Source organism: Larus michahellis, chromosome 3 (assembly GCF_964199755.1).
Source record: "Larus michahellis chromosome 3, bLarMic1.1, whole genome shotgun sequence".
In the NCBI taxonomy this organism is placed as follows: Eukaryota; Metazoa; Chordata; class Aves; order Charadriiformes; family Laridae; genus Larus; species Larus michahellis.
In genome coordinates, this window is record NC_133898.1 from 40,169,292 (window position 1) to 40,189,330 (window position 20,039).

General features: G+C 40.6%; 1 protein-coding gene across 2 annotated transcripts in view; it reads left to right on the forward strand.

Moving 5' to 3' along the window:
• Positions 1 to 20,039, forward strand: part of ZNF318 (zinc finger protein 318) — a 28,781-nt gene that overhangs the window by 802 nt on the left and 7,940 nt on the right. For both annotated transcript variants that reach the window (XR_012586120.1, XM_074579828.1), the window contains exons 2-6: positions 5,036 to 5,181; positions 10,726 to 11,359; positions 12,488 to 13,912; positions 17,015 to 17,114; positions 17,893 to 18,176. Coding sequence is in view for 1 of the 2 variants with exons in the window: in XM_074579828.1 (XP_074435929.1) it covers positions 5,036 to 5,181; positions 10,726 to 11,359; positions 12,488 to 13,912; positions 17,015 to 17,114; positions 17,893 to 18,176 (2,589 nt within the window). In the remaining variant the exon portion in view is untranslated. The remainder of the gene's footprint in view (positions 1 to 5,035; positions 5,182 to 10,725; positions 11,360 to 12,487; positions 13,913 to 17,014; positions 17,115 to 17,892; positions 18,177 to 20,039) is intronic.

The window sequence follows — 20,039 nt, forward strand, 5'->3', positions numbered from 1 at the left end:
CCGGCCTCTCCTCCGCGGTACCCCGGCCCCCTGGCTGTGTCCTGGGGTCAGCCGGTGTCGCCGCTGGCGGAAGGGCGGGAGCGGGGGGCAGCGGGGCCCCGAACTTGGCGCGGCGGGGTCCTTGCACCGGCCCCGGGCTCTCCCTGTGCGGAGGGAGAAGGGCGATTTTTTCCCCCTGTTCTTTAGAGAGCCAAATGGGTGGGGGGCGGCGAACCAATTAAAAATCATTGATTTCCATTTTAACTAATGTTTTTCCTTTAATTTCCGTTACATTTTTATTTCTCTCTTATCAGCTAGAGCCATTTTCGATAAGGCTCAAAGATGATGCTATCTTTTGCTGAGGCAAAGGATGGAACTAGTCACTTTCCTCCATTTAACACTGGTTTGTGTTGTTGTATAAATATCGTTTAATTTATGGGAAGATAACTTTTTTAGTTAGTTTGAATGAGCACTTTGTCTGAGTTCTCCTGTTGTCATGGGCATACAAAGGAGACTCTGTTACAGATTTGGATCTTTGAGAGGTATTCTTTGATAGGTAGCGCTTTGTAGTTGGAGCTGTGCACAAGGTGTTCCAGTCTTCTCCCTCAGTCTTGGCAAAAGCTGATTTGGGCATGTGAAACTCTGGTTTGATATCTGAAGTGATATTATCTTAGATGCTGGCACCTTTGTACTAAGCCAAACTGTATAGCCGTACTTTTTTTTTGAGCCAGTGTCATTCGCTTCCTTAGGTTTTCGCTTGTTACTCCTTGGTGTAATGACTGTCTTGTCTGATAACTGTTAGCTGTGGTATGTGACAGGTTCACTGTGTGTTTGCATTGCGCTGAAAGAAGAGATTTTCATATTGGGATGTGGCTGTGGTTCCATGGTCATTCAATCCAGCACACGTACAATTAAAAAGAATGGTACACTCACTTTTTCTCCTGCTCTGTAGTATATTCTGACCCTTCCCTTGTGCTCACACTTGTATTTGTGAAGTTGCAGAGTGAGATGATTTGAGGAAATGATGTGGCTGAAAGTCAATCCAAGAAAAATATATTGACTGCTATGATTCATTGCATGATGGGACCCCAAGAGAGAACAGGGATTGCCCTTTCTGATGGTGGTACAGGTTCTTACTGAATTTTTTTGGAGCTGTAGCCATAGAAGAGATCACAGGAGCTATTGGTGCTATTTGTTATTTAAAGGGGAGCTGTCCTGAAGGTATGGGAAGATAATGTTGTATTTGACAGTTAAGCCAAGCCAGGCTGAGAAGCTTTGCCTCTGGCTGTTTGCTTTTAGGCTGTATTTCACCATTATCTCAGTCCTATAAGTCGTCTGGGGGGTAGCCCTGCAAATTGCATTGCTAGTAAGACCCAGGTTGAAAATAGGTATTTTTTTAAAAGGTGATTATTTTTAATCTGATTCATGTCAGTTTGTGTTGTGGCTCCATGGACAGTTGTATAGTCACAACTGAGGGGATGACAAACTGGGATACGGGAGCAGAACTTTCTTAAACTGACTTCGCCATCACTCAGCCTGTCATTTCACTGTGTCCGTGATAGGCTGTGAACCCGTGCCGACTGTAACAAAACTTTTAATGCCCAATGTGTTGGTGGCTCAGACTTGGGAGAAATTTGACCTAGGAGTTTTTGATTGAAAGCCTCCCACTCCCCCTGTAGGGGGGGGAAAAAAAAGCCACGAACCCCCCTGACTTTACACAAACATTATTCTTGACAAACACTGTTCTTCCAGTGTTATTTTGCACCCTTCTGGCTCAAGTTACAGTAGTCATCTCAGCAAATTGTTGCAGAATCTTGATGTTTTTCTTGCCTATTCTAATTTCAGAGAAGAAGGATTGAAGAATTGTTAATTCTAGAAATTAGGCCTTAGCAAGTTAGCTAGCGCTGAACTGCTGGGTCAGATAGACTTTTTGTTTATTTACAAGAATATTGCTGCATTTAAGGAAAACCTTTCTCTAGCAAGCAGCTGTCATAATAAGAGGGATCTTGAGACAATTTAATACAGGTCTTTAACCTGTGCTGTCTCTTGCATATGCTAAAGCCTAGTGTAAGCAATTCTTAGAGTGTATATCGTGCACATTTTTTCCATGGAAGTTTTTGTCAACCAAAAGATGTTTGACCAACACCACTTCTCCTTTAAAAGTGATGTTTTAAAGCATAAAGTACATATACAGGTTGATTTTACTTCTTAGAAGTACTGTTTACAAAATCAGCATTAATTAGAGAAAGATAAAAGCTGGGATTATGCTCATGTTTTCCAAGCAGTGGAACTAAGTGTGATCAAAACAAAGCAGACAGCAAATATGTTGGGTCAGCATGATCAGGTAAAGTTGTAATGAAGTTTTCAGTTTTATATGACTTAAAATGCCCTCTCCAGAAGTTTGAGTATACAAAGTGTGGAAATGTGGAGCATTACAAAGATGTGTTAGTAAATGGCATTTTAGAGCGTCACTGAAAGGAAATTAATTCAGACAGGAGGCAGGGGAAGAGGAATTTAAGCTGCAACAAGGAAGGAGGGCTTGGAAGAGGGAGTATATGCATAAGGGTGGAAGATGTAGGATGTGGAATGAAGACACTGATGGGGTAAGGCCATGGAGTTGAAATGCAGAAAAGTTTTGAGTAAAAGATCTAAGTTATCGTCCCTACCCTTCATATGAATTGGAGTATGGAAGGAGCAGCCTTGGAGATTTCTCATTCCCTTTTCTTGATTCTGGGAGTTGTTCTGGTTTTGGGTTTGGGATTTTTTTTTCTTTTTTTTTGTTGGTGTTTTTTTTTTTGAGATGGAGTGCGATGCATTCCCAGGTTATCAGCATCGTTGCCCATTTTCTTTTGCATAACTAGGATGCTAATTGCCAGTGTAGCTGTGTATTGGACATTGCAAGTATGGATAGTGTTAGTTTCTTAGTTGGTAGGGAAAACTTTGCGGGAATTAGAAGAGTGTGGAGTAACAGCAAAGGTTTGGGGCGAGTACTGACAAATGTAATGGAGGAGAGGAAGGTCAGGGCTGTAGAGTGAGTGATTTTGGCGGACTTTATTTGTTCTTACAAGGCTCACACATGCTGCTTTTATTTGTCCCTGCTGACCTGCATGCTTGTTCTTTTTATAGTTTCTATTAGCTTCTTTGCTTTCTTGTAAGAAAATTGGACGAAATTAGAGGACTAGACTATGTTGGGTCAACAGAGAAAGAAGAAATGAAGAGCTGGTATGCAACCTGTGCAATAATATGGCAATGGTAACTGTGGTTTAGGCACCAGAACATGAAGGGAGGAAAATGCAGTGCAGCGCGGAGGTAGGAATGACCAGTAGTGGTGTTCAGTGCTCCAAATGAAAAAGCTGTTAAAACTGGAATTTTTCAAACTGAAAAAAAATATTTGTGAAGTTCAAATGTGTACCACTGTAACTGCTGTCTCTGGGCAATTTGTACGGCAGTCATAGGCAATCCTAACATCCCAAACTTTCTAAATGTAAACTGTTTCTTTCCTTTGCCCAGAAGTTTGTTTTGAGATGAAATCATCACTTCTCTGTCTCCAATGGTTGTCATGGATGTGGCCAACTTGCCATCAGCTTTGACGGCAAGAAGATGCCCTTCAAGATAATCACTTCTTGAGGCAGCCCTCAAAATTCAGTGTTATACTAGGCACATGGGAGCCTTCAGAGTGTGTTTGTATGAGACACAGGCACCTTGTATATGTTGTATCTCAGCCAGGCTGTTGCAGGATCGTATTGTGCTATGCAACGCAGTTGGTCTTAAAAAGTAATTAAAATGTGTTCTGATAAATGCTGGGATTCAGCTTAATGGAGCAAAACAGAATTCACTAATATGTTACCTTAGGACGAGGTTATGTGCACAATGGATTCTAGTGCAGATTTGTACTGCAAGTAAATTTTGTTCAGGCAAATTTGTGAGGGTATTCTTTTGCTTTTTTGTTTGAAATTATGTATTGGTCTTCTTTTGGTCTCTTGGAGGATTGAGCTGAATCTGCTGCATCTTCTCAGGGTGGATGCAGACAACATAGTGCACCTGCTGCTTGCTACTGCAGTTTTCAGCGGTGAAAGCAATATGCAGTGCATGACTGGTTTGGCAGAACCGAATCTGGCTCATTGCTTCCTGTTAAGCGGAATCTAAACCATGTTGGTTTAAAAAAGTAAACCAAGTATCTCTGTCTTCAAGCAGTCTCATCTGTTTCTTATGGAACTCCCCTTACTTTGATCATTCCTATATTCTAGTGCCATATTCTAGAATGATGTGAGGCGTAACTAGTTAAGCATAACTTACCATTAATGACATTTTCTGTATTGAGTATATGTCCAAAGGAAGGTCTGTGCAGGGACAGTTAACTCAGGCCTTCTCTGCTGTAGTTTTTTCAAATGCAGCTTTACTTAGCTCTGGTTTAGCTCTACCAATAACAAATAATGACAATGGGAATTCTATTATAGAAGGTGTTTCTATAGTCACAGGTGTTTTTAGTATTACGTTGTGCTAATCTGCTGAAAGCAGCATGAGGTGAGGAAAACTGTTGAAAATGTCACCGCTAGGAAAATCTTTGTTTACACTGGTTTATACTTTGGTTCATGTTGTTACTAAAGCTGGAAAGGGCCAGAAATCCAGACACTTTTATTAAGAAATTCCTGGCACCATTTTTTATGCAATGTTTGTTTAGCTGCTTCTCCTCTACAAAGAAAGGACAACAGCAAATCTGGGACTTCTTGAACTTCTCTGTTTTTCCACCTTCCAAAATGGTGCTTTATGAAATGTATTTTTGAGTTGAAAATTTCTCTTCTAGATAATGTAAATATAGAGCATGTTATTGGCAGCTGGGATGAGAAATGAAATGCAGAAATGAAACCCTCCCCTTTCTTTAGTAACTAAAGACAATTGAAATATTTGGAACAATTGTTCTTCTAGTTTGATTTTTTTTAATTGATCCACCCACCCCAAGTCTCATACGTTAAGCAGGGCAGAGTCACTTGCCTTTCTGTAGGCTGAGATTAAAATTCCCTCATTGATGGGCTTGCACTCTTTCTTCAATTTACAGAGACGTTCACCGAGTCTCCGCTCTGAGTCTTCACTGGAACAGAGTTTGCGGATTACTGTTGGTAATGACCGGTATTGCATTGGCACACCAGAGCGAAGGAGGCTGCCTGATAGACTGGGCTCACCAATTGATAACCTGAGTGACAGGTATGGTCCTCCGCAGATGGGGATTCAAGTGTATGAAACAGTAAGAACGTGGGAATGGCTGTATGGGGTGTGAGACCAAACATCTAATTAGCCCAGTGAAAGCCTAGGAAACGAGGGTAAGAGGGCAAGCACGTAGTGATGCTTTCCTCGAATATTCCCCCAGCCTTCACCAAGCTGTGGTGCAGGGGATTCCTGAACAGAAGTCACTGCCTGTGTTCCTAATAACTCTAAACTGATATTTCTTCTCTGATCTTTGTCAACTGCTTCTAAAACCCATATAAACTAAAAGTGCCCAGAGCAGGGGGGAGCTGCTTCATTTGACATTTCACAGCTTCAGCCGCCTTCTTCTGTTTCTTATGAACCTACCTAGTCCTGACTGAAAGGAAGGTTGTTTATGGATAGCATAAAGCTTCAATTTCCTAATTTATTGGGAGAAATTATATACTTTCCTGATTTTTGAGAATAGTCCAGAAGAAAGCTCTAGTATGGCTTGAAGAAGATTTATTATTCTGACTCTAAAAACCCTGCAGAAGAGAAGTGAACATAGTCTGCCAGTCTCATACATGATAAAATAATTATTAGACTTCTTAGGGTCCCTTGATTGGAATTGAAGAGAAACATAGCTAATGAAGAGACGTTAAAAATACTGCTGTGAACAGTGAAGTATAAGTATTAGTAGATACTGCTTGGAAATCTTTACCTTCAGTAGGAGAACAGGTATAATCTGTTAAAAGAAGTAAAATCAGAAGACTCTGTGCAAATAAAATATTTTTTTTTGTCTTGAATTGCAAAGTTGAAGGTGGCATAGTTTGTGCCCCAGAGCACAGAGTTGCAGTTTCAAGTCAGGGATAAGCATTCGTCACAAAAAAAAGCAGTATAACTTCCATTTTTGATGCAAATATCCCCAACTGTTACAAAAAAAAAAAAGAGAGAGAGAGAAAGAGAGAGAGAGAGGAAGAGGGAAGTGAGCAGAATAAGTACATTTGCTGTTTTTCTCAAGCGTAAGGTTAAGTTTCAGCAGGTGCAGAAAACCAAATGAGGCTTTAGTTTTCAGTACTGTCACTTTCACACCTTCACCTCAGTTCTCCTGGGACCAGTGTTCGATTTGTAAATCCCCTGTGCAGTCAGCAGTCTTCTGAATGAAATGAGTGCATATACCCAGGGAGAGTACAGCGGTTGGAAGGGGCAGGAAATGATATGTAGGAGAACTGGCACTGCTCTGGCAAATTAAGAGCATGCAGGGTGGGGGTTATGTTTGTCCCATTGCTTCCTTTTCTCCATCGAGGTTTTATATTGAGCCTGTTTTGTGGCTGTGAAGCATGGTTAGAAGTAACATCAGTGTCCTGGTTTGAGCGACACAGGATTAATTTCTCTGTCAGTAATTTTACTTTTCAGTAAGGTCTCTTCTAATGCTAGGGAAAACTGCATTTTTAGAAGAGTCTAGTGTCTGAATTTGTGAAAATATTTACTTTATAGCCACCATGGTGTGTGGGTTTCAAGGTCTCGGTGTTTTTCAAGCTAGTGAGGTGCACGGATGAGGAGGAGCGAGACACAGGCACTTGACCCAAGCTGGCCAACAGGATTATTTCATAACATGAACATCCCATTCAATATAAATTAGAGACTTTGCTGAGGAGTTCTTCTCTCTTGTGATGGCTGCAATACTGAGAACTTCTTGCCCCGGTGCTGGACCCCTGAGCCCTTCCCTTCCTCCTGAAGCCGTAGCACGCTCTCAGTGTCTGACATTTGCTGTCCACTGCTGGGAGTGCACAGCTTCCTACTGATAGACTTGGCAGAGTATAATCCTTGTGCATTTTATATTGGTATCGGGATCAATATTGGTTCTTTAGTATTATTAATGTTAATTATTTAGTCTTATTCTATCAAATCTGTTTATTTTTCAACCCTTGGGTTTCCTTGGTTTTCTCCAATTCCACTTCCCGGGTGGGGAGGGGTCATCGGGTGATAAGAATAATTGTCTAAATAACAATAAATTGTTATGGGTTTGTCAAACCGTAACAATCGGGTACAGTGGAGTTTAACATAGGAGTGAAAATCACAGAGAACTTTCACTTTATCTCTATTACTGCACCCATAGATGTAAAAAAATGGTCAGAATAGACTCCTGAGAAGGTATAAAAGTGACAGATGAATCAGAATGAGAATATGAGAAAGTGAGGCTGTGTAGACATCAGTTTTTAAATGACTTCCCATATATTTGTAGTATAGGTATGCAAGAATTCCATGTGGTTACATTTACTGTGGTTTTTTTTTCCAATCTGTGCTGGCTGCACTTGTCTGAGAGGTGGCCGCTGTCCAGAAGCTTAAAGTGTGTGGTAGCCTAGTCATCCCTTAGCTTTTCCTAAACATTCTAGGTACTACTTCCGACTTCCAAATTTCTTCACCATTTATCCATTTTGGTTATTTTTAAAAGACACTTTTTATTTGGTTAAGGACATTGTTTATCTTGTATTTTTTTGTCATGTATTTTTTTTTCCCCTCTAAGAGGCTGCCCTGGTACTGGGACACTGACTTTACATCTATCACTGGGCTTTAAAGTAGCCCTTATTGTGAATCATCATTGGGTTTAATACTGGGCATATCACATTCTTTTTTTAGCATGTGGTATGTTCTGATTCTCATTTAAATAAAAAAAAAAGGAAAAAAATTAATGTTTTCTGAAGATGTCTCTTCAAATTTTGAAGTAACCGGAGCAAATAATTCTGAATTTAGTTATTTTCAGCTATTTTTGGTAATTACTCAGAGATTTCAAGCAATCACTTTTACAAATTATTCTCTGTAATTTGCAGGACCTTGGGACAGTGGAGAGGTTCTCTAGCCTATAAGGAAATAAAATACAAAAGGATGGAAATCAAGGATTCTTTTGGATCCTCCTGCAGCAGTGGATTTTCAGGATGCCTCAGGAGAATTTCTCAGGGTGTATATCCATGTGCAGGTCCATCCTAAAACATCTGTAAGAACTTGCCCTGAGTTTCTAGGGCAGCTGGCCTCCTGCACATGTCTAAATAAGCATACTGAATGTTGCTGGCCTGTGACTTCAAGGTCATCTAAGCAGCTTCAGTATTCTGCTTCAACAGATTAGTATTTTTTTGTCTTCCAGAATCTCAGTCTATCAAAGTGAAAAATGTATCTTATCCCTCTCCCTGTCTTCCATCTCTCCCTCTGTCAGTATTTTTAAGACAATCTGTTGCTATCTGAGCTGGCATAAACTGTACAGAGCATCCCACCAATTCTTTCATCTGAAGTTAATCCAAAAGATTAAACCATATCACTGCTGAGACTTGGTCTGTTTTAATCTCTGCTCTGAAATAGCATTTTTTGGCATAATATCAAGAGTGACAGTTGGCTTGAGTATGAGTAGCTCATCTGACATCCTATTCAAAGACTGTCTGTTAAGGTGGAGTCCTGTTGGTTGCTGACGGCGTAATACCATTATTTATTTCTGTTTCTGTAAATGTGGATAAATATGTCAAAAAGGTAAACTTAACCTTACATTAGTTGCAGTTCTCTGTGGCATCATATCTATGTAGTCTATGGTCTGTTCTCCTTCTCTGAAACTGTAAAGACCAGTAATTCACGGATTCTGTGTTGGTGAAGGAATTGGAATGATCACAGTGGTACCACTTTTTATCCGCTCTCAGGGATGCAATAGCCTGTAGTGGACATTGCTGACTAAAAGCACCCAAACCAGTTAAGAGGGACATACCTCTGTTGGACTGTATTTACAGAAAACGTTTCAAAGAATCACAGCTTCTGTAAAGCAAGTAATCCCGTTCCTCACACCCGTATTTAATCTTTGGGTTTTAAATTGGCATCTTAGCAGTTCTGAGCATATTTGGAACATCTTTCTAGTTGTAAGTATTGTAGGTTTGCTGTTCCTTTCTTTCTGAAGTATGATTAAATATTCCTTCTGCTTTGTCACTGCAGTCAGGGCATTTTAATTGTAGGTGACACCTGGCAAGCGTGCATGCAAATTATTTGCACAAAATATCAGCTGAAGTTGTATGGTGAAATACATCTGTTACTCCACCAGGTGTGTTCATGCAGTTTGTATAGGTTTAGCAGGCTCTCAGAAAAGGTGACACTGGAATAGACATACCTTTATGTAGGCTGTGAACAGCAACGCTTATGTATGAAATTTAATTCTAGTTACTTTTTAGATATTTTGATGCTTTTGGAGGGGGTGGATGTGTGTAGTTTGCTGGAAAATGGAAAGGTGCCATCTAACACTGTCGGTACTGCCGTATGCTGTGTTTGCCTTATAAGATGTGTTGTACTGATAAAGCATCTAATAACATGAAATGCTTTGCAATGATGCAGGTTAGAGCTAAAGTGAAGTTTGTGTTGGTTTTGTTCTTAAATATACATGTGTAAACTGTGAAAATACTCAAGAAAAAGACCATGTCTCCCTATGTCTATTCTTTAGTCTGGTGACTTTAACAACTGGGTCTATAATTTATCTGCAAATTATTTTGAAGATGTTATCTGGCATGACTTGATTTGTCCCTTCTCAGAGGGACTTCTCTCAGTAGGAGGACGTGATTTTTGAGGATTTAGGCAATCATACGTAGTTTATCTCAAGTTGATGTCTTTATCACTTGGGCAAGACATTCTCAATTTCTGTCCCACGGATTTCACTCAAGCAGCACATTTGCCTCCCATTCCTGGAGGATCTTGCTATAGTTTTGAAATTCCTGTGTGTAAAAACATCAAGTGGATTGCTTTGTTTCTACCTGATCTAAAGAACAGTCTCAGTGAAGTTTTTAGGGATGGGGGAAAGGGCATTAGTTAAAACAGTACTCCTAATTGGAGGTGTGTGTAGGAATTGGTGCAAAAGAAGAGATGAAGCTAGCTATTCTGGTGTTGTGCCAGTTGCCCGTCCACTATGTGTAATAATGCAGAGGCTGGCACAAAGGAATGATACTACTACATTTACTACCCCTGGTTCATAGATACCAAAACCTGTGCTTCTTTTTGGGTATAGTGGTTCATGTGATAAGTGACAGTTGTGTCTACAGATCTGTTGCAACAGAAAATGTTGCTAGAATTTGTGGTCCTTGTCCACAGCTGAAGATAAAAAGAGGATCTGGTTGCATTTGCCAGTGTGAAACTGAATTATACCTTGAATAATTCATATGAAATGTGACCTTGGCATCTTCCTGGGAGAGATGAGGAAAGGGATTGTGGTCTGAAATATGATAGTAATGTTTTTTTAAAACGTGTAGTCTTTTTCCTTCACAGGAATAAATCCATCCTATCAATTTTTCAAGGCTCTCCTTCTGCAGTATGAGTTGAATTGTTCATGTCACTGTGTTTTCAGGTGACTTCCTAGGAGGGATGTATAGTACCATTAAAAATAAGTCTTCCCCTCTTCCCCCCCCTTTAAGTAAGTAAAATATTTCTGTTTAGTGATTGAGATGTTATTCTGAAACCGATTTGGGAATTTCTTACTCATGAGTAGGAGTAAGACTTAGTTTACTCTGACTCAAATACGTATGTTTATTCCATGCTTCTCTTACACAGGGATGATATGGCTGATGGTCCAATATTCACTAGAGGGCTCTCGTGTCCTCGAGGCCTTGAGAGATACCCATCGCATGAAGATCAATCTTCAAGTCCCTTCATCATAAGACATGATGAAGACTACCGCAACCGAGATGTTTTCCTCCACCGTTCAGATTATAGTCCGCATTATGGTCGTCGAGAAGAGCTGCCTCGTGGATCTGACAGAGATGGTGACAAACTCAGGAAATCCTCCTACCCGTCAAGGCCAGAAGAGAGGGGACGAGAAATAAAGCGTCCACGGTACGAAAAGGACGAGAAGATGCATGGTGTGAGTGGAGAGCATCAGAGTTTCTCATCAGGAACACGAAACTATCGCAGACGAAGCCGCAGCCGCAGTAGAAGCCCGAGCCCATCGTACTTGAATGAAGAATTCCGAGAGCTTGACCGTGCAAGGAGGAAAAGAGAAGAAGAAGAGCGTAGTAGAAACTTGAATCATGATGTTTCAGGCAGTGGTTATGTGATCCCTGGCTTGACTAACACACTACAGACTTCTGAGCCTCGATATACGTATAGGCCTGAGGAAATCCCATCCATGCCCAAAAAATCTATTTTGAAGAAACGAGTGGAGGTGGAAGTAGAGTCTCCTATTCAGGTTTGATCTGTGTCTGTCTGTGTATATGTTTCTACTTTCCAAAACAGTCACTTCATGATACAGAATGTTAGTTTGATTTCCAAAATAGAGAAGTCAAATCTTCATGTTTTCCTTCCTTTGAGAGAACAAGTATCTTTTTGCAGGCTTATACAAATTAGGATTGCAAGTTAGAAATTTTAAACAGTGAAGGCATTTAATCAGGAATCATATCTATATAAAATATGAGGCAGAGTAAAATGTCCTTGTTGAAATTCAGGCCAGGATGCTGAGATCTGGGCCAGCTTTTATAGGAAAGCTGAATCTTTTGTATCACAGGCAGCCAGGACATTGATCAAAGCTCTGCCTGTCACAGTGCCTCTTTCTTGTTTTTTTTAATAGACTTAGAGAACTGCCTAATGCATCCTCAATAACTCTGGCTGAAAACATCTTTGAGTTGCCTTATTTTTTTTCCTTTGTACTGTAGGCTGGGATCAACCCTACTTAATTTGTACCCAAGCTATACCAATTGACTCTCACAATTAGAGCAATGGAAAGACAAGCAGTTGCCACCACTGTGATAAATTGACTTTTCTCATGTTTTACTGCATCACTTTTGATCTGCCTGTTGTACTGATCAGTGTTGGTTTGACAGTGACATCTTCGTCTCAGGAGGTGTTCCAATACTGAGGATCCCATTCTATATCTATTATTGGAAATCCTATTTAAGATGGCATTAATTATGCATATCTGAAGAAGTAACTGAGAGTAACTCCAGTGCAGTTGTTTTTACCTCTCTTAAGGTGTTGAAATCCTGTTTGTCTGTGATTAAACTTGAAGCGTAGCCAAATTTATATTATGGGGTTTCAATTTAAAAGTTTAAGTTCTTATGCTTGCAAAAAATGAATGAAATGTAATTGTGATTTTGTGTATTCTCTGAGATAAGAGTTCACCACTGAACATGATGTCCCAGAACCTTTAGGCAAGGTTTGTTTTGTAATCTTCTGTGTTCTCTTTCAATGTATATTGTCTTTTCTAACTCTCTTCTTCGGCTATGAACTCAAGGAGAAATTTAACACGTTCCTTTGTTCTGTGAGGTATGTAGTCCCCTCAGAAGGTACTGTACTAAATAGTAACTTCTCTCTCTTTCAGCCTGAGGGCTTTTCAAGCAGTCTGGCTCCCAGCAAGGATCTTCCTCTTCTTTCTAGTCATTCAGCTTTGCCCCAGAGCAACGACACAGCTCCTTTTGCCTCTGAAGTGGAGAACTTTCTCAAACGGTTTAGCAAAGACTCTGTTGTGGAGTCTGCAAACAAGGAGTTGCATGATGGTTTATATGAGTGGAGTTCACTTTCTGGGGCTCCCAAAGATGCTTTCACGTTTGAAGAGAAGTTTGGAAGCTTCTTAAGTCACAAGGAAAAGGTAGAACCCAAGTCAGAGCCTGCTGATCGCCATACTGACTTCCTGCTACCTCACGAGAGGGCCAGTCAGGATGGCAGTGGTTTCTCCCGAATTCTAGGCATGATGGCTGATTCTGTCAGTGCTCAGGAGAAGAGGAGGCGTAGTTTTCCTGACATTGAAGATGAAGAGAAATTTCTTTATGGTGATGAGGATGAAGACACCAAAACTGAATCTCTCCCTGTTCAGAAGCCCCCAGCGAGTTGTGGCAATGATATAATAGGCCAGAAAATGAGCCCACCTCCTTCTCCTGCTTCAGCTGTCAAGCTGGATCCTTTAGAAGACTCTAATGCTGAGTATGCAAAGATCCATGACTTACTCAAAACCATCGGACTTGACATTGGTGTTGCTGAAATTGGAAAACTGGCTGTTCGTACCCAGGAACGCCTTCATGGCAAAAAGTTGGCATCTCGTTCTCCTGATCGTCGCTCTTCAGATCCTCGCAGACTCGACCCTTGGGACTTGCGTCGCAGCCGGAGTGACACTCGTTCTCCTGAGTCAGGCCAGCAGCGCTCAGCATCACCTCCAGTCTCTTTCCAGCAGTCTAAAGATGCGTCCGCTCTTCAGAAATCAGAATATATTAAGAACAAGCCAATAGGACAGGATATACCTCCATGTGCACCAGAACAGCCTCTTCCTTCTGTCTCTCTCATTCCCTCAGTTCCACCAGCTCCCGCTAGTTTGCCTCCTACACCTTCTTCTGTTTCCCAATACCAAATTCCCAACTATTCCCAGTTCACTGCCACTCAAATGCCCCAAAATTATCCACCTCCCACAATGGCTCCTCCAGGATACGATGCCTATGGGCACTATATGGCGTATGCAGCCCCTGGATGGACTATGTACCCCCCTGCCCAGCAGCCTAATCCTACACTGCCAGAAGCTCATGGTCTTCTTACTATGGCCATGTCAGCTAACCCCACACGTCCCAACCTCCGGGTGATTGAGACAGTGTCCATGGGAAAGGATGTCCCTGATTTAAAAAGAGATGGCTCTGTGCTCGTTCATGTCCCTACGACTCCTGCTCATTCCAAAGTGCCCCTTCGTTTGTCTTCACACCCTCTCAAAAATACCACAGAAAAGATGTCGGATGAAAAAAATCGGGCAGCTCAAAAACAGAAGGTATGTTATCTATTCTGATACATCAAAACATATTGGACTGCTTGACTGCTGGTGTAGAAGCTTTTCCACTTCAGCTGTGCCTTTTTTTTTTTTTTCTGAGTGGCTCCAGTTTAAAAGCAGTCTAAATTTGCTTTTGTTAAAGATTTCTAGGCATTTGTCTGTATTACTCTATGACAATTCTAAAAAATGTATTTAAAATTCCCCAAAGTTGTATGCCCTTAGGTTATAGCTGAACAAATGAAATCAAGCACAAAGCTGAAGTTCTTGGGGCCAGCCAAAATCTTATAGAAAAAATAAATGGTGGCCACAACATGCTCTTATTCTGCTGAGCTTTAGATATTGAAATACCTGAAGATGTCTGGATATATAAATACTTAAAGGGTTGGTATAAAGAAGATGGAGCTGGGCTTTTTTCAGTGGTGTCCAGTGGCAGGACAAGAGGCAATGGGCACAAACTGAAACACAGGAGGCTCCACCTGGACATGGTTATATCTATATTAGACATGGTACAGTGATACCATGGTTATACCTATATTAGACATTCTTAAATACATACCAAAGGATGCTATTATTCACAGTTGCATACAATTTTCCTTCTACATTCGTATTAATTATCTCTTATAAGAATCACAAAATCAGAAGAACTTAAGGGAAACTGTTCTTTACTTGGTACATCTGACACCAGTTTAGATTATGGGTGTTAGTGTTTTCCTCTTCTATTTACCTTGGTTTGTATGATAATTAGAGAGTAGTGGGGAAGAACATATTTTAAAATAGGAAGCTATAGTTAAATAACCATGTAAGGACTGGAAGATTCCTGAAAGTTGTTTGGGTTTTCAAACTGGTGTCCTCTCAATCTTGGTTTTTAAAATAAGGGCATAGAACCACAGAAGTATTTGGGTTGGAAGGCACCTTTAAAGATCGTCTAGTTCCAACCCCCGTGCCATGGGCAGGGACATCTTTCACTAGATCAGGTTAGTCAAAGTCCCATCCAACCTGAACTGAACAGTACCAGGGATAGGGCATCCACAGTTTCTCTGTGCAACCTGTTCCAGTGACTCACCACCCTCACTGTAAAAAAATTCTTCCTTATGTCCAATTTAAATCTACCCTTGTTTATTTTAAAATCGTTGCCCCTTGTCCTGTCACTATCAGCTTGGGTAAAAAGTCTTTTTCCACCTTCCTTGTAAGCCTCCTTTATATATTGAAGGGCAGTAGTAAGGTCTACCCAGAGCCTTCTCTTCTCCAGGCTGAGCAACCCCAACTCTTTCAGCTTTTCTTCATAGGAGGGATGTCCCAACCCTCTCATCAATTCCATGGGTCCAACAGGTCCATGTCTTTCTTGTACTGGGGGCCCCAGAGCTGGATGCAGTACTCCAGGTGGGGTCTCACGAGAAGGGAATAGAGGCGGAGAATCACCTGTCTTGATCTGCTGGCCATGGTTTTTGTGCAGCCCAGGATACAATTTGCTTTCTGAGCTGCAAACACACATTGCTGACTCAGGCCTAGTTTTTCATTTATGTATGCATATCTGCATTAGAGACATTCTTTCAGTGTAGCTGTGCTAATGGTACATTGTGTTGGTAGATCTGCTAGTAGAAGAGCAGCACATGGCAGAGGCTGGAAGCTTTTTGCCTACTTAGTTATATCACACTCTTCAGAACAGATCAGGCCATGGAAAGATGGACCACTGAATCCAAGAGAGGCTCAAAAGAAGTTCCTTTAAATTTTTGGTCTGAGATGACCTCTGTGCTTTTTGTTTGAAGTGACTTAAAGAGGAGTACTTACACAAAGTGCTACATCAGCAGATAAGTGACTTTTCACTGCTTGCAGGAATAATAATTTCTTCATCTGACATGGTTGAAATTTTGTTGTTAATGAAATTTGGCACTTCTGGAAGAGCTCTGTAGGCTGAAGGTGTATCACTTTCTCCTGCCGTGACATGCCGCTGGTAGCTCACCTGTGCATCTCAGCAGAACTTCTGGGGTTTGCCTGCACTATAGACTTCTTTGGCTTGGGATTAGTCCACCATTTTTTTGCTGGAATGGCTTGGAGTATAAAAACTTGCATGCTCCAGTTGATACCCCTATGCTGAGAGAAAACCCAGAATGAAAGAATGGTGTTTTGGTGGTTAAGGAAATAAAAAATAAAATAAAAAAAAAAACCAAACAAAAAAACTTGTGGCATTTAAGACATGGCCTAACTGTGTTGGTAGAACTCCTTCCAGGGCCTACTCCAGGCAATATCTAGGGATCCTGCCAACATTAACATCGCTACAGTATTAGTGATTTCTCTAGGGAAGACAAAGCCTTGGGTTAGTTGTTGTTTGTTCAAGGGAGAAGTCAGTAGTAATCTTTAAGAGCATTGTGGAGATAAAAAAAAAAAAAGGAATTTGTCTCTTGAAAAATGCATCTGGGAAGGAAATTGAAAGAACGTTTCAGATTTCATTTTAGTTTAGTTGATTTCATTTTAGCCTGGTTTCCTTTTGTAAGAATGAATGAAAACAAGTGAAAAGTGGATTTGTGAGCTCCTCATGCCAGAGTTTACCTTATTGAGCAAGAAACAAACTTCATCCGGGTGTTTAATTTTGGACAGTTATGTCTGCAAAATGTATTTGGTGGTACAGTTATGATCAGGCTGAAGCAGAAGCCTAAATAATAGCTAAAATTGGCCAGAGTCAAAACAGGAGGCAAGGTGAAGGGCTGTGAAGTCTTTTGTCACTGATAGAGCATGCTGACTGTGGAGATACTGCCTAAGCTTTGGAGAGCCATTTAGCATGGATCTTGCTTACCCCTGTAGAAGATAGTCAGTTGAGCCTAAATGCCTTGGGAAATGGTGCAACCAACAAAGCAGTTTTGGGGAATACACTGCCCAAAAGGAAAAAATTGCCTTCATACAGGGTTGAAGCGTGAGCACGTGATATAGTTACCCGTAGATGCAGAGGAAGAGATGTATTTGTTGCGTTAAAATATTCAGGTACATTTTGAGAATAGTGAGCAGTGTTCTGTGACTGGCAGACTGCGGTCTTGCTGACATTCTTGTAAGACTGATTAATCTTTGTTGGGAAGAGAAGAAAATCCAGTCCCCTTCCAATCTGTTTAGGTGATAGAAGAGAGAGAAAAATTGAAGAATGAACGAGAAGCACGGCAGAAGAAGCTTTACTATCTGAAGACTGAATTGGACAGGCTTCGTAAACAACAAGGTACAGTGCATTCCCAGTACTCCGCTTTTTTTTTTTCCCACTGGGATGTGTCACAAGTCCCAGTACCTGCTAGGAGAAGTGAAGACTAAAATAGTAATAGTCTGCAGTTTAAAAATAGTATTTTCATACTCTGGGCAATGCAGAACTCTTGAGAAAGCGGTGACCTAATTACTATATTAAAATTAATTATGTCAAAATTTGGCTGTTACACTGAAGCACACAGTTGCTCTTGCATATTCTTTGGCAGCTTGATAAGTTAAACGAATTAAATTTTTTGCATTTTAGTGCTTCTTTAGAAGAAGTGAGAAATAGCAACTGAGGACACATCAGCGTGCCTTTCGGTTTTTCACGAATCTTATTTGGAGAAGGAAAAGTCCTGCCTAGACAGAGCTAACTTTTTTATTTTTAAAACTTTTGTTTGGTACAATTAATACTAATTTCCCTCACCTTTGGAAAATGATGCTTCAGGTTAGAATGTACGATTAACTTTCATGTTTGGTCACACAGGGGAATAGTGATTATTAAATTGATTCCCTCTCTTGAGGATTATGGTGCTGCTTCTGTTAGCGGTGAATATTAAGGCAACCTTTATAGAGGTGGATTGTGCAGATTTAATGGTGCTGTACCTGAGCGTCAGTTCCATCTTTACAACTTTGCAGTCAATATATAGTGGTAATATTTTATATTAGTACTTTAATTGTTGCTGGAATAGTTGTACACATCTTAAGACAATTTTCCTGTTGCATTTCCAACTCTTCTACTTCCTTGATTGGCTCAGGAGAGATGTTGAGAAAAAAACGTCGTGAGAAGGATGGACACAAAGACCCGTTGTTGGTTGAGGTGAACAGACTACAAGAGAATATTATGAAGGAGATTTCAGAGCTGCATAAAGAATCTGATGCTGCTGACAAGAAGCAGTCTGAGCTTGACAAAGTAGCACAAATCCTGGGGATTAACATATTTGAAAAACCTCGGAAACCATCTGTGGAAACCAAAGATTCCTCGGAAAAGAACAGCAAGTCAGAAAACGCAAAAGGTCTGGAGAAAACATCTTCCAACAAGGTAAAGTCTTCTGGCTTATGTGCTAATGATTTTCCCACTATGAGGAGAGGGCACTGGGGTGACAGCTACTCCCAAACATTTACTAGAGGATCATTTGGTGTCTTTTGTTATCACATCTGACATGCTGGTTTTGATGGTGCATGCAGGTGAGAGTCAATGTATCTGCCTTTATAATTTCCCTCGGGGTTTGTGCAGTTCAGTACCATTTGCTGGTTTTGATCTTGGTTTTGCTGAGGCGTTGGTTGGATTGAACAGCATTACGAGTGTTTGTAGCTGTTTGGGTCCCAATGCCATACCAGGAAGACAGACTTTTTTCCCTGCATTTCTGGCATGGCCTGTCAAGGAGGAATGTTTGTAGCAGCAAAGCTCTCTGCAACTTTGGAGCATGTTGGTCTTCTCACTGGGTGATGCTATTAACAAATCGCAAGACTTACATATGAACGTCAGCTTAACATGATTATTATGTACATGCTACATGTTCTCTCAAGAAATACCAGTGTGCATCAGTATGGTCTCTCTGTCATGGTCTATACTATTGAGAGCTGGATATACCAAAACAGGCTTATCACATCCCAGAAGATAGTTTTTACTGTGGAAGTAGTGTACGATAGTAACATCTGAAAGGTTATGCATGTATTCAGGAGATCAGTTATCCTGCTTTTCAGATGTTTATTCATATATGTAACTGAAATAGCTGATGGGAGATGGTAGATGCTTTTTGTGTAGGCCTTACTGTATATTTTTTGCAGAGAGGAAGATGTTAGTAGGGTAAGAGATACTTCCTACAAGGTCACTCAAATCTGTGTATCCTGTAAACTTTTTCCTTATGCTTCATCCTGGTCTGGGTCAGAGAATTCATTAGATGTCTCTTATTTTAAGGGGCTTGCTTTTGTGTTTTGTTTTTGTTGTTTCTTGAAGCATCGCTGAAGTTTAGTGTCCACTTACTTTTACAAATCATTTGCTTCAGTCACCACATTGTAAAACTAAAGTGGGCAACAATGTCTGTTAAATCCTACATTGCATTAAGTTACATGGCTTACTTTTCTTGAGATATGGCATGTGTGAATATATTTTTAATTATTTTAACTTTCATTGTTTGTGTTGTCCAAACCCATAATGACTTGATCCTCTTTTCATAGTTCCTTGTTTTAACATGGAAAATTCTGAGTTCTGGTCAGGAACATTTAATATTTTCAGCTATCTGTAGGCATACAGGACACTGCCCTTAGTCTCTGTGATTCACATTCTAATTCTGATTGTTAGATTTTTTTAATTAAAAGAAAGACAGTGCAGGCTTTTTGACAGCAAGATCGGTTGACTCTGCCAACCTAAGGGCAAAACCACATGCCTTTTAGCTTATTTGCAAGCTACCTTGTGGTCCCTTGCTGCTGAACCTGTGTCTGTGTGTTGTACTTACATTGTCAGTGCAGAGGTGAAGCTAGCCTTGTTGTACTAAATAGATAGATCATCCCTTCTGGTCTCTAAATAGCAGCAAACTATAAAGGCATCTTTGAGCTGGGGTTAAGCACAAACTGGGGTTAAAAGTTGGCTGTCACCTATCTATGTGAGAAGCTTTGTCTTTTTAAAGTTCTGAGCAAGATAGTATTTTTATAGGATATGTTGGGTGGGTGTATGTCTGTAAATAACATAAACAATGATGGTTCTCAGACATCATGAAGATCCTTCCATGCACTTCTGTGGATCATAAGTTGATCTTCTCATTGTTTAAGAGAATGTCAGCTTTGCTATGTTCTTGCAGACAGAATATGTGCAAATATTCACTGGGTCACTTCCTACTCTGCTACCAAATCTAGATCGTATTGGGATATGGATATCTGTGGGGTGCGTAGTGGCCTGGGTGTC